Below are 17,507 nucleotides of genomic sequence, written 5' to 3'. Positions count from 1 at the left end.
ATTCCTCGTTACCTCATGACCAGCCATTTTACAGGTTTGAATGGAAGTACGTTTGCTTTCTGTTGAGTAAGCTGTTGATGTAGCCAGAGGACCAACCGTTGGACATTACTGCACCTAGAGCCGGGCTACTGTAGCATGGCTACGGCAGTGTTCAGGCAGATACATGTTTAGAGCACGAAAATGTTCAGTGTCATAGATACCACAGCACTGGCAGTTTTCATGTCATGGTTTGTAACAAGCTCAGTAGCTGTAAACAGAAAGGCATGTTTATTCATGAGCCATGTGAATTCACACCTAATTTATTTCCATGCAAATTTGCACATATTGTACCTACAAGGCTAAGTGCTACTTCATGATTGCTGAGTATTTTGTCATGAGCCTGCAGAATCTCAGCATAAACAATCTGCTCGTCTGTTAGTCTCAGAGGATGAATTGTCTGCTGCAACAGAGGAAACAGGAAACACTGGCCCCTCCTGCAACGCTGAATTCTGAGGAGTCCTTGAAAACACATCAGCACCAGAATATACACTATTCTTTATGTAAAGTTTGCACCTACTGATTACAGTTAATACTGATTTACATTATATGACAAATGTGCACCATTTCATAACAAGTATTCAGTAAATAGAACCAGTATGTTTTAATTGCGAGAGTTTGTATCAGACACCTCAAATGGCTTAAAATAAAACAATATATTGCAATGTAACATTATTAAGCTACAATTTGAAATGTGCGTGTATGTGTAATACAATCATTTGAAACTGAAGTTATGCATGCAAAATCGGTATATGGCAGTATGTTCACTGTACAATTGAAATGTTAGCACAACACCATCATCATTAAAAAAACATTACAATGAATCAGTATTTCCCCTGAACACTTACTGTAAGGGAGAACAGAACAGAAGGTCTGATTACAATACAGTGTCCAAGTAAAATTGAAAAAATAAACAGTAACAAACTGCATGCAAACTCAAACAAAATAAGTTAACTCAAGCATGACTGCTACATAAAACACTTGTGGGAGAACACCGTCATTTGTAAGGCATAAAATACCATTACAGAGATCTTCATCTTTCTCTCACACACAAACACTGCAACATATACACAGTTAAAACGTAAAAAAAACACTCATATTGTCTTCCGAAATACAGCAGAACTCTCAAAAAGGCATTTGGATGAGACATCAGTAGAAAAAAAAATGACAGCACATTTCTGTAGAGGCACCAATGACATTAAGATGTTGCCATGCATAAACGTATCTAAACCTTCCTGCAGAAATGCTGCCTGACATTTGCAGAGTCTGCTCCACATCATAAGACTGGTATAATGTGCATTTTTGTTTCTGAGGAGCATTCTGTCAAATGCCTCAGTGCCCTGCTCAACACTGGTGTTATAGCTCATGCTCGTTGGTTTAATTCATTTTGCTGAAGACTGTTTGACTTTTGATACACTTGGATATTTATCTGGGAAATAAGCCAGTGATACAGTTCTCGAGAAGCCTAATGTGGTATCATGGGAATGCCCCGGCCGGATCAGCAGTTCCAGGTCAGTTGTGTTAAATAGTACACATACTTTCTGAGTTTAGTACACAAATTGTCTGGTCAGCTGGACTCAGCTCCAGCCCTCTGAAGGATAAGCAATACAGCTAATGGATGGATGGGTAAGTGTCCACATTTATTTATGACATACAGATCATTATATATTTTCCTGTCTCCATATTGCACACAATCAATCATATACACAAGCACCCACACATGAATATATACATAATGTACACATTTTGGCTTTGTACTTGACGTAAATTGTGAATTTGACAACCTTTTTCTTTTGACAACCATATGGGAGTTGCTGACTCACAGCAGCGCTCATCTGAAAATGCAAAAGAGCCAAAACCAGCTGTTCAAACAAAGGACCTCTCTCACAAGCCTCAGCGACATTACTTTAAGCCAGTCATATGTTCAGCTCTGTCAGTAATGTTTTATTGATGTGTAATATCATTTTGACACTGATTTACATATTCAAAAGATATGAAAATTGACATCAGACCATAATCAGGCAGGATGAATCATTTTCAACAGAACTCTGTAGATTTGGGTTAACACGTATCATGTGACAGTGAGATACAGTGAGGCATGTTAAAGACGTGTTTGCTGTTAAAGCACTGCAAGAAAGCTATTGTATCTACAAGGTTGCAAATACCTTCATCATATTCAGGTTTTCACTCAAACTGTCTACAGTGAATACTAAGTATCAGAGTCATTTATAATTTGATCGCATGCTCCAAGTTTCAAAGGAAGACATGTTTGTTCCACGGTCACTGCTTGAGTAATTTATGATTCTATATGCAGTGAATGTCTCAGTTAGTGACTGGTGTTGAATATGACAACATCAGGTACAGAACATTTTTATATATAAACACTGTTTTCCTAAGAAATTTGAGCAAATTGAGCATGGTTATAAGTCAGAACCCTGAACCACTAAAAGTACCTTTTCAGAGCAGCAGTAAGGTGTCGGTATCATGATGGAAAGGCCACAATAGAGGCTAATGGTAAAGTCAGGTATAAAACAGTAAACAGCAACAGTAAAACTCTTAATTAACCACTTACATCTAACACTGAAATAAACTGCTTTACACAGAGTGGCAGCTACACCAGGCAGCCAGTTCAGGGACAATGGAAACTGGTTACTCTGGAAACATCAGGCTCATTAGAGACGAGCCACAATGCATGGTTGTTAGAGTCTGTCCAACTTGATGCTTACATCCTCTCTCTGTCAACTGTAAGACCTCAGGGAATGATGGGAAAAGCTTGGCTCTCACCTGATCTAAGAGCTGAGATCAACAATGTGAAGTTTTATAGAAACGTTTCATTTGTTTACTTTAATTGCACTAGCTTGGTTTGCACTATGGTTGTTTATTTTGTGAAGAGCATACTGTAAATGTTGTGTGGCCAGTTGTGCTTTCATGAGTCAAAGAGGCTGAATATATTCAGCTTATATTACAGATAGTCCTCATAGACTGCAGACAAGCTATGATACTTCTAGTCTACAACATGAGTATTACATAATTCTTAAAAAGACATCTGGTGTTAAACCCTGACAGATCAACTGAAACAATTTTGGCTGCTATTTCTGTGTATTTAGACTATTGATTTAATTTTGAAATTTCTTGACTTGTCCCTTTATGAGAGCAGAGTGATACTAGAAAATGCATGTGAATGCTGTCTGCTGAAAGAATTGCCACAGCACTGCTGAAGATTCCTGAAATGTATTGCTGAAACAGCTGAAGGCTATGTTGCAATGCTGAATAATCCCTGAAGATGAAAAGAAAAGCTGAAGTTGGGAGCTTAACTTCATTATCTAAAGAAGCTGAGAGCTCAAAAGCATCACTAAACAGTGGAAGGTTTAATACAAAGTGAGAAGTAGAAATAAAATGCCAAAGTTCTAAAGGAATAATTTATACTGACATCTGAGAGATTAGCTTAATTGCTTAAGGCTCTGGAACATAACAATCTTTGCCAAAAAAGAATTGAGTGCTGAAACATATTGCCTGATATGAAAGGAGCCACATTTCAATAGAAGATCTTAAGATAAAAAGCCTTGAGGAGAAAAATGTTGAAATTTGAAGGAAGCAAAGAAAAGCAGTGACATGGAACATACAGAAAACTTTAAGCTTCGTTTTACCTGACATTTACTATTGAAGCGTCAATTTAAGTGTAGGCTCTTAAAGGACAGTAAGATTGGTCAAATGATAAATACTCAGCACAAAATACTGTGTATGAAGGGAGATGAAGAAATGAAGGGAGCTGGATTTCAGTGGAAAAACGTAAGACAGAATGCATTAATGAGGGGTATGTTTAACTGTGAAGGAAGCAAACAAAGTGAGATAAGTTCAAGCAGTCAAGCACACAGAGTGCAAAAGGCTTGAAAGTTCGTGGATGAGTTCAGCTTGAAGTATCGCTCAAAATATAAGGAGGAAAGCGAGTGGGAAAGAAAGAAAGGAAAGCTTAAAAATGAGATCAAAGCATAAAGAAAAGCTGAAAGTCGAGAAGGGAGAAAAGACAAGTGAACAGACTGATGGACTTCAGTAAAGAGAGAGAGAGGAGAAAAGAATTGGGCGAGCAACAAGTTGCTATGGTAACCGGGGCCTCCTGGAGGTGCAGGTGACACATACGCAACACTTTGGCTCCAGAGAAAAACAGTTAAAACGGCTGAAAACTATGCAACACAAGATGGACAATAGAAGAAAAACTTTTTGCACTGCCCCCTGCTGTCGCCAGTCAAGGAGCATTTCATCTGTTTTAAGCCCAATAACATCTCATGCATCACTGAGTTAAATACATCTGTTACACTGTTATGTACAGAATTTTGGCACAGGTTGTTTTTTGTTTTTTGTCTTGGTTCTGGTAAACATCACGCAGCAAAAATACAGAAATACAAAACAAATTAATGATTTAATGGTCTCAGCTCATCATGCTTATAAATTATACCTTGTTCTTCATTTACTCCATCATGTCATGTAGGAAATAATGTATAGAGTCAACCTACTACAGATTTATAGTTTCATAGATCAAATAAAAAATAGTGAAAACAAAATTCAAAAATCAGTTACAATTACTCAACAAAATAGAAACAAAAAGTTTATCTTATCCATTGTATTTCCTCTGAATTTACAGTTTAAGTCTCTTCTTCCCATCCTGTTTGTTGTTAATGTAAATGCGACCTGGTGTTGACCAATCGGCAGCCAGCAATCTACGATTTTTTTCACAAAGAGCAGTCACTTGATTGAGTGTATGAATCATTTCTTGGCCTCTCTCTGCTGTCAGCAGCTGCTCAGCATGAAGGTCACCATCAGGCTTCAGGGATGTTAAAGAGATCAAACTGTCCGTGTAATCCATCAGCTAACGTGAGAGCAACACCTCTCAGACATCTTGGGCAATGCCCTGGTCTCTACAGCCTGATGAAGAGGAGGGTGAGGTACAGACAGAAGGAGGTGAAAAGGAAAAGATGTTTGACTACTTGTAGAAATAGCCACTGTAATCTCTATTAACTGGAATCTGTGGCCCCCCCAAGAGAGGTTTTTAAGGAGCTACGTGCAATTACAAAACATTTATTTTGAACTTTTGAAAAGATTCACAAAGGTCACAACTAAATATAGAGGCAAAATTATTAAAACAAGATGCAAAATGATCACAAAATATAGGTGCAAAACACAGAGACACAACTCTCTTGATCTGTGGGTAATGCTCCTACTGTATGTAGGAGGGTGTGGGATCTTTTTTATGTGTGAGCCCAGGAGCCCAGTGTGTCATAATTTGTGGTTGACAATATCTATGTTGAAATTTACATTTACTGTACTATTCTGACTATTTCTATACTTCAACATCACTCTGTGAAAGCAAAAAGAAACACCTACCATCAGAGACTGGGGTTCATGAAGAGGGAGGAAAGAAGGGACAAGAAAGAGACAGTTAGTAATGAAAACAAGTCATCTTTCAACATGATCTGACCTCACTTTGATTCAGATACATTACATGATCGAATGAACACAAATACGCGACCCTGGTTTGCTGGATCGATAAGCAGAAACAAATGGAGACGGGAACAGAGAGAGACAATATGAGTAAAACACAACATCTGAAGAAGAAACTGAGGTGGATGGGAAGGTGGTGGCAGGGGGGCAGAGAGTGGGAGGAATAAAGTGAGAGAGAAAATGAGAGGGAGCAAGGATATGGCATGATCAAATATGAACAATCATTAGATAAAGAAGGAGGCACAAGCAGGGCGATCAGTGGGAGGAAGATAATATCACGATCATTAGATAGATGGAGAAAGAGCAGAGAAGGAGGGGTATTTGTAAAGATGGAGTCATGGAAAGGAAGGAATACAATGATCACATGCAACACAGGCTCATTAGAGAAGGGAAGGAGAAAACTGATAAATATGTCATATTAGTGAATGATTCATTGCTTGGAGGAAAAGAAGGAGAACAGCTGAGTAGGAGCATAACTCCCAAAGCTACAAAGACGTAATATGGTGAATAATAACTGATCTTAAAGCAAACAACATGCATGGTTTCAGCATGAGAATGTGGTCTTCGGTGTTACCAGGACAATGGCTTTCATATCCAACAGGACTATTCACAAAGCTGCTAGCTGTGAGAGCTAACAGAAGTATAGGTTTTAGCAGCAACAGATGAATAAGACGTGCCCAGAGGCCTGAAAAGCAGTGGGGAGCAGTGAACAAAAACACTCCAGGGGGCTGATCACTCCCACACACATGCACACAGTTACTGGACCTCACATAGACACAAACACACAGATTCTTGCAGGCGTACATACTAACACACATTTGGATGCACACACAGGCAGCAATTGCCTCACATCCGCGCACTCATACATGCACACAGCCTTGGTGCAAGGAGAGAATTGTGTGTGTGTGTGTGTGTGTGTGTGTGTGTGTATCAGAGCTTGTTCTTGCATCAGTGCCTGAGGAGAAGACTACTTTCTGTTAAATTTGCCCAATCCCTCCATCTCTCTTCTCTACAGCTACCCCTGCTTCTTTTTCTTATATCAGATGCATAAAAACTATACAACCCGTTCAATTAATGTGTTTAAATCATTTAAATAACATGGCTTTCTTTATTCTACATCTTTCTTACTGTCAACAAATCCAGTGAAAAGACCAAAACAAATTAGTCTTTCAGTATTTGCCAGTGGTCCCCAGCTCCTTAAATCTTTAAAAATGGGTCATAAACATAATGTTTCATTTAAAAAAAGGGCTAAATAATTTCCTAAACCGCCTGGGCACTGTGAAGGTTACTCAAAAAGGAGTACTTGTGAGACTGAGTCAAAGGAAAATTACAGTATGAATGATCATTGCAGGGGTGTAGTACTCGAGTCCAGGACTTCAGACTTGGACTTGGACTCAGATTTGAGCTTTGACTGCATTCGGACTTGGAAGTTGGAGACAAGGAGTCTGACTTTTTGCATGTGTAATAGGCCATAATAACTTAGAACTGTTCTTTGGTGATTTGGACTTGACTCACACCAAACAAATTTTTTAATAACTTGATTTTCATGCTGTAGAAAATGTTTTAATTCTTTGGACTCAACTACTAGGTGCATTCCACATGTAAAAAACATAATCAAAAGGAAACTGGACTGAAATAATAAAGACAGGTGAAGAGATCAGAAAAGAAGGCTGCCACCCACTAAGATAAAGTTACTGACTTGCCAGGATGACCATGTCCATTCCCCAGAAGATGCTCATGATCCATCCAACCATGATAACAGCGGTCAGTATCTGGATCAGGGCTGCTGCCACGTTGAGCCAGAACACACAGCACACTCCTCGCTCTGTGATCAGCTCATTGCGAGCTCCACACAGCACTGTGAACGCTGAGATGAACGTACCTGTGGGACAGAGCCAACAAAACATCCTGTTACCAAAAGCTAGACAGTGACAAAATGTTTTTAATCAGTCCTGACTTTTATATTAAACCAGTGCTTGTGGCTCCATGATGTGTTTAGGCCATCTTGATGAAACACTTTTCCATGCAGTTTCATACTCTGTTTAATTTCCAGTGAAATACACCAGACAACAGACTCCAGATTTTCCACTGCAAAAAAAACCAGAGGAGACACGTGCTTGGCTCTACTGAAGAGATGACACTGCTTGGCTCACAGCAGTGCTTCGAGCTATACATCATTTCACTAAAAAGATTAGGGTATCAGTGAAGTCAGCAGCCTTCAGAAGCCACAGATATCTGTACACTGTGGATGGAAGTCACGGACCCTGCTGTCTCATGTTACTACTTCAGTTGCCCTTATTGACCATATCTATAAATATCTTCAGACGACATTGGTTTTATTTTTATACAAATGTTAATAAATGACAAAAAAAAGCATTTTTGATAGCACTTAACCAAACACGAGCACCGAAAGCTGCACCCACAGCGATGCTCACATCCACTGTTACTGAGCTGAAACAGGATAGCCTCTGTGGACAATCTCTATGTGCCTGAATAGAATTCACTATCGCTCTGTATCCTGTTATCTGCAGACCTTGACCTTCTCAGGCCTCTTTCATTGTACAAAATATTTGTGTATGTGCATGTATTACAAATGAAGTACAAGTGTCTCAGTGCAGCTGCTCAGATTATTTCATTACAGGATGTTTTCATGAGAATGCTCCTTCACAGAGAATATGTGAGACATGAATCTTACAGTCTGTGTCTGTATCTTGGATCTACCTCATTCTAACAAAGACAAGTAGCAGTATTTGTTTCACCCTATCTGAGGGTTACGTTAGCTGAGGGACAACTATAGGATACACTGCGGCCAGAATCCTCACACTATAACGTTTCCAAATCAAAAGCCATTTATTATTTTTCTTGATATATATTGTTTGACACAGCTTGTAGGAGTATTTTTATTCGGATATCAGTAGGCTGCTCCTCAAGTTCTCATTCCCATCTCTCCTATGTAGGCTACTGTAGAAAAGCAAGGTGCCTGGCCTAAGTGGACCTGGACAGGTGGCCTAGACCCTCCCCATCACAAGATTCGGGGGGTGGGGGTTCATCCAATGGAACACAGCCAATAATTCACCAATAAAAACAAAGCATTTATTCCCCCCCCCCTTCACTTAGCTTTAGCCTAAACTGTAAGGTTGCTAACTGAGTACCTGCCAACTGCTATTTTACACTGCAGAAAATGATTATGCTGTATCATTAAGCTGCTTTTAACTACGGCTAAACAAAGCACTTTGTTTAAATTTGTTATAAAATGACGTCATAAGGACCAGGATGAAACACCTGCGCCAGGTTCCCCCCTATGATGGGCCGACTGCATCAAGCAGCAGCAGTGTTAGCATGGTGGCTAGTTGGGTTCTAGCATGCTACTGCAGCACCTGACTGAGAGAGAAGTCATGAAGATAGTGATATATTTCCTAAGTTGAACTATGTGAGGCTCTCTTCATTGTCCCCAACACTAAACTCTTTGTCCCTGCTTTCCTTCAAAAGACAACTGACCGATTCATTGGACTGAAATAATTTATGTTGGACGCCAAGCCTGCCGCCTCTTGTATCAATGGTAAGCCAGAGCTGTTTATATTTTATAGCATTGTTTATTGTTTACTAGACTTTCGTGTTATTGGGTATGTTGTTAGTACTGTAGGCTATGTGTTCATTGTGTGTATGTGGTTATTTATATAGTTACAGTATACACAGCAAAATAAGCATTATTAATTAACACCTATAGAGTTAATTTCAACACGTTCAAAGTGTCTATATTGTTTCACACTATATAGTGTTAAAACTACACTTTTGAAAGTGTTCCCATTATTAACACTGTTCCAGTCAAAGTGTAAAACCTTTACACCAAAATGGATAACAACAACACTAAGTCAAAATTCACTCAGACACTAAGGGAGAAAATGGTCAACCCTCCACTGGCTATGGAGTAGTTCTAGGTGGTGACAGTCTACACTACACTAGTGTTATTGATATCAGCAACATGGTCCATTGAGATTAACACAGTTATATTCTTGGCAAGAGAGGCTTTGTAGAGCATGTGCTGAATTTGTTGTTGAAGTTGCAGCATCAGTTATAAATTTCTCTAGGTTTGATATCAATTCACCTATAGCTTAAATTGCATGTGGTGGAGTGTAATTACATCTCCAAGGAGTTAAGCTAACACTAACTTGGTCAACTCTCAGTTAACTCCAACACTGAACAATGTTTTACTGGCTGTGTTAAAATACTCTCTGGGAGTTGAAATAAACTCTGAAATGTTTAACCATGCCCTGTGATGGATTGGCGACCTGTCGTGGGTGTACCCCGCCTTCGACCGATTGCCGGCCGGGATTGGCTCCGGCCCCCGCCCTGTGACCCTGTTCAGGGACTAAGCGGTAGAAAATGAATGAATGTTTAACCCTGAAATTTCAACACTCCAGTTTTTGCTGTATATCAAACTGTTATGCTGTTACGTTCTGTAAAAATACAGTCAAAATGTCCCCAAAACAATGTTAAAATACAGTAGATTTCTTAAGAATAAGAAGAAGGCTAAAGCAAAAACACAACACCAAGAGAATGCCAAACCATCCAGTATGTTTCCATATCTTCCAACTCATCAATATATAGTTGCCCCTAAAGAAAATATTTATGTTAAATCCAGAGACAGCACTAGAGCCAGCTTCAGAGAATAATTTGCCTTCCAATAAATACTGGTATTTGGGTCCAGTCTTTCAGTGAGATAGACAAACATATAAAACCTCCAGAAACACTGCATAAAATTTTGGACATCATACAAACAAATTCAAATTGCACATTTTCACAAATATAACAGTGGGTCTTCATCTGGAACTGATTTTTTTTTCTTTTTCTCTGCACGGTGCATGTGCCAGAAACTCTCCACTACATTTTCAGCTGGCTGCAGAATCTTTCAGACCAAGACTAGATGTTAACCCGGTGGTTTTCAAACTTTTTGTGCCCAAGGCACACCAAAGGGCTTACCAAAATCTCAAACCCATATTCCTATCTATGAAAAATAACCTTTCTACCATGTGCTATCAGTCTATAAACATTCATTTTTATTTTCTTATGACAAACAAAATGAGTGAGTGAGAGAGGAGGGGTAGATCTGGCAGGAGAGGGAGGCATAAAGACGTAATCACTCTTACAGACCAAACTAAGAAAAGAAATGCACTATTTGCATATAAACAGTAGGCCCTACGTACCTATCAACAGAGGAGGATGTTATGCACTTAGCTGGAAAAAGAAAACTAGTCTGACATTGTAAGCAAAAGAGATGCATTGAGAATAAAAACTGGTTGGCACTGAGTTGAAAAGAAAATGTTTTAAATGTAGCTTAAATTTGAAGTTTTCTACTTACAAGCTAATGAGACTGTCAGTGCTCGCAGAGTTTTAAATCCTTCTTGGAATTGAGGAGAGTGAATCTGGACGTAACACAGCACCTGCATTTTTTTTTTGCAAGTGGGGAGGATGAGTATCTCCGCTATCTTTTCAGGTTTACAATAAGCTCCGTCTCCATCGCCAATTTCACACAATCCCATGAAAGCAGTCTTGCTGCCTCTGGTGCAGATCTTGTGGTCTTAGGCCATGTTTCTCTCAATGTAGAAGGGATGTTTAGCTTGCTTGGTACCACATTAGCTAACTTCTCCTGACAGATGACACACTCTGTCTGAGGGCTATTGACATCCACATCCAGCTGAAGCCATAAGACAGGTCGCTTTCATGATACTGGCTACTGACAGTTCTTTTTCTTTAGGAAGTTTAAGCTACAGGATTTGCCTCTGACTTGGGAAATGAGTGCGTACAAATAAAAAAATGTATTAATAACTTTTTGTATTGTGGTATACTGTATTTCTAATATATGGTTATCACAAAATCTCATGGCACCCCTGGACTTGCCTCACAGCACACCAGTATGCCGCGGCGCACCATTTGGGAACCACTGCAGTAACCGGGGTCCACTGGGATCCAGCAGTAATGTGAAAATTAGCTTTTTATAATTTGCATAATTAAATATTTTAACATTATTTGTGATTTTCAGTCAAATTGGGTATTAGCTGACCCTGGGGCTTGCATAATTGTGTATGTTTTTTTATTCTGAATGTTTATGGGACACCAGTTTACACAAAATCCAGACTGTATAAACAGCCTCATTTGGAATCTGCATGTCAGCAGTTATTGCTGATAAACATGCCACTAAACTGGTCAGCCTACAGTAGTTGGATGACATAAGACATCAGTCTGTCTTTTGGTTCAGCGTACTCCCACTCTTCCATTTAGTACATATTCAAAAACTCTCACTGAGTTTAAAATGTCTTGATCAAAACTGTTTGAATGTGTGATGTTTTCTTACTGATTGTGTCATTAAGTCAACAAAATATTTTCTTTTGCACAAAATCATAAATTATTCAGTGAACCATCTGATGTTCACACTTTCTCTCTGCAGGCTTTTTGTACACTTTTGCAAATTCTAAACTGAATACTGGATGTGATGTAAGCAATGCCTTGTGGGCATCACGGCCTCAGCCCTTCTCTGTCTGCTAGTTTTCTTGTCACTTTGCATGAATTCAAATAACAAAAGCAAGCCCAGCAGGTGGGGGTGGGGGGGGCGTACGAGAATGACTGAGCTGCCAGCTGCATCTTGCTTCTCGAGAGTGAGGAAAAGCCAAAGTCGACTCATGCAGAAGTTAGTATTTCATCAAGTTTTCTCTCTGTCTGTTCCTCTGTTTTTGTCTTTGTCTACTTTAAGATTAACTCTAAACTAGCAAAGAAAAACTTAAACATACCAGATTTACTTGTTTTGTCATGTAATTGCTGACAAATCTGAATGGATGCCATAATATTTATTTTCACATGGCCTGCTCCGACCTTCTCTGGAATGGTGTCCAAAAAGTCTGGAACAAGCACAATCCCAGAATAGTAAATAGGCCTGGAAAAGTAAAAAAAAAAAGGCCTGATATCATAAATGGAATAGCAGAGGTGAATTAGATATTTACTTTTACTTTCAAGCATTTAGCCAGTGCTCATTTCAAAGCTTCTCACTGAGAGAGAAACTGTGGGCTAAAATGAGCTTCCACTCAGAGCAGATATGATCTGATTAGACAGAGAAATTTTCAGGTCACTGCGGTCACACCCACCAGCAGATGCTCTGGCTACTAGTGGAGCTGCCCACCTCCAGACATGAGCCATGATTGACAGCAAACTGGTGGCCGAATGATTACACATCACTTCCATCTGAGGTTTTGGTTTGTGAAATGAGCTGTATTACAGTCTGGTGGCTACTTTGGGTTTTTCTATATGACCTCCGACTTCTTTAGTATCTATTAGGTATCAGCCATGTGTTGGTTTCATCGAACGGTACAGTAGGTTTCTGTCACAATCTCGGTCTTGGACCTGCATGAGATTCTACGCCTTGCACATGCTATGTTTTCAGTCTGTGCCACTGTGCGTGTGATGTTAACTGTTGTGCCTCTAAATCTCAGTGCTTGGCTGGTCACCGGTCAAGGCTGATCATACTGAAAATCGGCCATTTCTGATCTCCGCCAATTGATCGGTGCATCTCTACAATAAATATTTTATATTTTTGCTTTTAAAAACTGCCTTTAACCTGTATAATGATTGCTTGGTTACGACGAGGCAGCTGAAACATGTCATAAACACTGACATACAGTATTCACCTTTTACAGTAGCTTATATGGTGCTGGGCAGATAGCGACAGTGGGGCTTTAAATGTATTTTTAATTTTTAGCTTAAAATAGCTGTCTGCTGTGGCCAAAAACGGTGCCACAAGAGAGGACAGCCAGCTGCAGGGCTGGGTGAAAATTCTTTGTGGTTTCATCGCTACAAGTGACTCCTTTCTCATTGCATGCAGTCATTTGATCCATTGCTAACATAAAATTGATTAATTTGCTGTTAGCAATCAGCTAATCATTTTAGCTCTTGCTCCATCATCATCTTAGTGACCAGGGAACAGTCGTCCACAGTAGCTGTTTTATTGTCAATGTTTGTCTTGAGAAATGATGATCAGATGAAATGTTCCCATTGGCAACCAGAGATCAGCGGATTTCACTGCTTTCTTATCTTATCAGTGTATTTTTATACCATGAGCAGAAGTTCATGAGACAAGCTTCAAGCATGTCAGTTGGACACAAATGTCAAAAATAATGTTTATACATGATTCATTTTACACCACAAACAGTATGAAAGCAGTAAAATAATTACATCTTGTCAGTGTCGCTGATCTCTTGATCAGAACCGGAAAGACAGCCATCAACCTGTGAATGAATGTGTGCGGTTGGATAAAAAAAAGGAACAGGAGGAGGCGATTACACTGCAATGATGATGATTTAATGACTCTTTAATCCTCTCCAGTATAAATCTACTATAACATTTATTCATGTAAGAAAAAATCTTGGATCATCTGTACGTTGCATGTGGGAGATTGTGTGTGTGTGTGTGCACTTAGATATTACGAAGGCTAATGACTATAATTACAGAGAACTCCACAAAGCACCCACTGGCAGTGTGGGAGGCTAATGATGGAGGGTAAGAGTGTGAAAGACAGAAAGAAAAGGATGGGAAAAAACCAGAGCGTTGAGCCAACTGACTCTCCATGTCTCTGAGATGTTTCACATTTTATTGGGGTTCAGTTGTGATATTTGTGGGGCATAGAAAAATTTATTCATAATGCTGTAGCCATTTTTTGTAACAACTGTGTATGGGGAAAAGGTGGGCAAGTGTTATAATACCCACTGTGACCATGACACTAAAATCCACTCGCTACACAATGCTGTTCCTGATGCTTGCTCCACATCTTCTGTATTTTATATATGTAGAGATATTAGCGACATTAAACCGATCTGCTAATTTTAACTACACTGTAAGTATATACCTTTAGAATGCTCACGCACAAGGCTGTCAGATATTGCTCAAACCATACTCACAGCTATCACTAATCAACATTAATACTCTACAACCCGGGACTGGTGCTCATGGATGGAGCCACAGGGTGGGCAGGGGTGGCACTGGCCACCCCCAGAATTTGATTGGCCACCCCCTGGCTGAGTCAAAATGTGATGCTTGTCAGTATTAACGAATGGAAAACAATGACAGACTGTTGCCTTAAATACAATTTAGGCTTTTTCTGGTGCTTTATAACTGATTATTGGTCAAATTAGGTTCATTTTATATCATGCATGCAGCATGAAATTTGCATTCATTTCTCAGATTGTGTTGTTGTGGAGTAGGCTACGTAGCATGATTTGCCTAATTGGGGTGAGGGGTGACCACTGTTCAGCAGCGATGTCCCCCACCTGGGAGTAAATAAAGAACACATCCAAAGTTAGCTAAACAAAGCACTATGTCTATCTCATTTTTACACAAAATAAACAGTTTGATTCTTAATAATGTGAGGTTGATTAAGACATGTTTTGTAAATGTGCCATCTCTCTCTGAGCGTGTGCCCCAGCCACCCCATTCAGAATTTTCTAAATCCAGCCCTGTTGGTACTTAGTCAATTTATCAGAAAAGGTCTCATTCATGTACAAGTCAAAAAAACAGCCTACCTCTATGATTAAAGCCTTTTATTGGCTTTGACCTGCATCTAATCTAAGTGCTGATCAAAGTCAGAATGTAATACACGTGGGTGGTGCTTCCAAGGTTCAGGTTGGAGTGAAACCCTAACCCTGTAACATTTTCCACATGTCCATGAGCCTAATCGTAATCCTAAAACTAGATCTTACTCTTATCTCACTACAGCTGACCCATTATTAATTTGGTCAAAATGAGAACCAACAAAAATGTCCACACTCTGGAGTGTTTTCCTGGTCTTATATTTATGGTGAGCCCCTTTGGTCCTCATAAAAATAGAAGTCCCAAAGCACAGCTAGACAGAGATGTACACACACTTACCAGCATCCAGAGGCATGATGACCCAGTAAACGGATGCAGTTTCTCTAGTATCACATACAGTCTGCCACATAGACCCTCACACCGCACAGACAAGTGATCTCTGCCTCTTCTACACTCACACTAAGGGCTAAATCATATGATCACTTTAGTTCACCGCACTGTCTATTGGACTTTGTGGCGCTCACCAGTTTACTCAGTCTTGCACAGAAAAGACGGTCTAAAGTTCTGACAACATCACATGACACAGGACTAATGTAAAATTAAAAGAAGCAGATCCAAGAGAGGCAGGTTGTCAGGGTGAATTGTGCATCCTGGTGTAGAGCTCTGGGTGTGGAAATGCATGCTTTTTTTGAGACTTGTTAAAAAAAAATCTCACCTTTAACAGTGAGTATCAATTTTTTTTCTTAAGCAAAATCAGCTACTTTCAGCTTCCTAAGCTTGGACAAATATTTGAGGAATATTCTGATTGACCTTTACACACGACTGTTGAATAAATCTGGAGCTAGAGCCAGGAGTTAATTTAGTTTAGCAACGGGGGGGGGCAACTAACCTGGTTTTGTTATCTGCAACTATCCCTTCCCTATGTGTGCACCCATGCTGCAGCTCTACTCCCAGCTGCTGTTTGCCAAAGGAATAGTTAGAAAACATGACTCCCACTACCACATCCTGTCATTTTTACATTTCTGTTTGTGTATGGATTGGAAAACAGAACATGCTTTATTTATTATTTATTTTAAAGGAAGAGTTTGACTGTTTACAAATCTTAAAAATTTGAAAAATGGAAAAAATACTTGAGGCACTCTTAGGTGGAGCAAGGAACACGTTTAAAAGTTTTTATATAATCAAGCAACTCTGTAAAAATGCAGATTAAATAAAGGCTTTTAAACATGTTTCTTGCTCCACCTAAGAGTGCCTCAAGTATTTTTTATATTTTTGTTTCAGTTAAACTTAAGAGCACCTTTTATTCTTTCTGGATTTAGTTTTGGATTGTGAACAAGAGGCCTTTTCATGCTATTTACAAACCTTCTTTCCTTTTTTGCCAAGACTTGGATGAGAAGAATGATTTTTATTTTTTATATTAAACCACCATTGTCCTGACTATTGTGGCGTCGAGTTGTGTACTTTGTCATTATTATAAGGAGCTTGTTGACATATAGTGCAGCTACAAAGACATATGATAAAGGAACAAATATCCCACAATCTGAAACATGAAAGAGTTGTATTACAATCACACTATCATCATATCAGTGTTGTCTTCAGAAAATGTAACTTGAGTTTTGAAAGCCTGGTCTGTCCAGCTCAGGTGAGATTTCAGCCATCCACTAAATGTTACTGCGCACATAGGCTCCTTGTCACTGTGATGGTACAGACACAAAACCTTTGGGCTACCAAGGAGCCAGGTGCTACTGCACAAATTGTCCTGAAATGACATTGTAGCTCTGTTGTATTATGAAAGTGTCCTGTACAATATTTACCAACACGTGTGCATTCTTTGTGCATGTTTGTGTGTGTATTTATTTATACACCTGTGTGTGTCTACATGTCCGCAGGAGATAGTGTTCTGCTCTGACTCTCGTCCAAATTCAATTACACATTTCTAAATTTGATCCTGGCTGGAGGTTGAATAGAACAAGATGCTGTTTTCAGTCTCAGTCAGTTAGACCCAAGCGGCAGCGGCATTGACACACACACACACACAGACAGACAGACAAGCATGCATTGTGTTCATTTCAGTCAGTGTTGTCATGGAAACTAGCCGCAGCTATTCAATGAAATGTCAAGGCATTCAGGCAAAGCACACACTCACTATTACTGTGTGCACACCTAGATGTTGGGGACGATTTTTAAGGCAACGTGTCTGGGAAATTTTTTTGGTTGTAAAGGAGAGAAATGGACTTTTTGGGTCAAGTTGTTTGTTGACCTAGTTTAAACGCATGGCATTCGGAAGCAGTCAATAATTTAACATTTGTAGAGTGGTAAAAAGGTTGCAGCAAACCAACTAATGGCTGTCTTGAAAGTGGGCGAAAAAGAGTGACTAATAAAAGAAAAATGTTAGTTTGATATCT

The 17,507-nt window shown here is 39.4% G+C and overlaps 1 protein-coding gene across 1 annotated transcript in view; it reads right to left on the bottom strand.

Annotated features, from left to right (window-relative positions):
- Nucleotides 1–313: 313 nt before the first annotated feature.
- stum (stum, mechanosensory transduction mediator homolog) overlaps nucleotides 314–17,507 on the bottom strand; it is a 21,099-nt gene continuing 3,905 nt past the window's right edge. Inside the window, exons 2-4 of the mRNA XM_020603749.1 lie at nucleotides 7,232–7,414; nucleotides 5,416–5,424; nucleotides 314–4,956 (exon numbers count right to left, since the gene is read on the bottom strand). Of these exons, the coding sequence (XP_020459405.1) occupies nucleotides 4,922–4,956; nucleotides 5,416–5,424; nucleotides 7,232–7,414 (227 nt within the window). The 3' untranslated portion in view covers nucleotides 314–4,921. The remainder of the gene's footprint in view (nucleotides 4,957–5,415; nucleotides 5,425–7,231; nucleotides 7,415–17,507) is intronic.

This window comes from Monopterus albus, unplaced genomic scaffold (genome assembly GCF_001952655.1).
Source record: "Monopterus albus unplaced genomic scaffold, M_albus_1.0 scaffold62.1, whole genome shotgun sequence".
Taxonomy (NCBI): Eukaryota; Metazoa; Chordata; class Actinopteri; order Synbranchiformes; family Synbranchidae; genus Monopterus; species Monopterus albus.
This window is presented reverse-complemented; position numbering and strand designations above follow the sequence as displayed.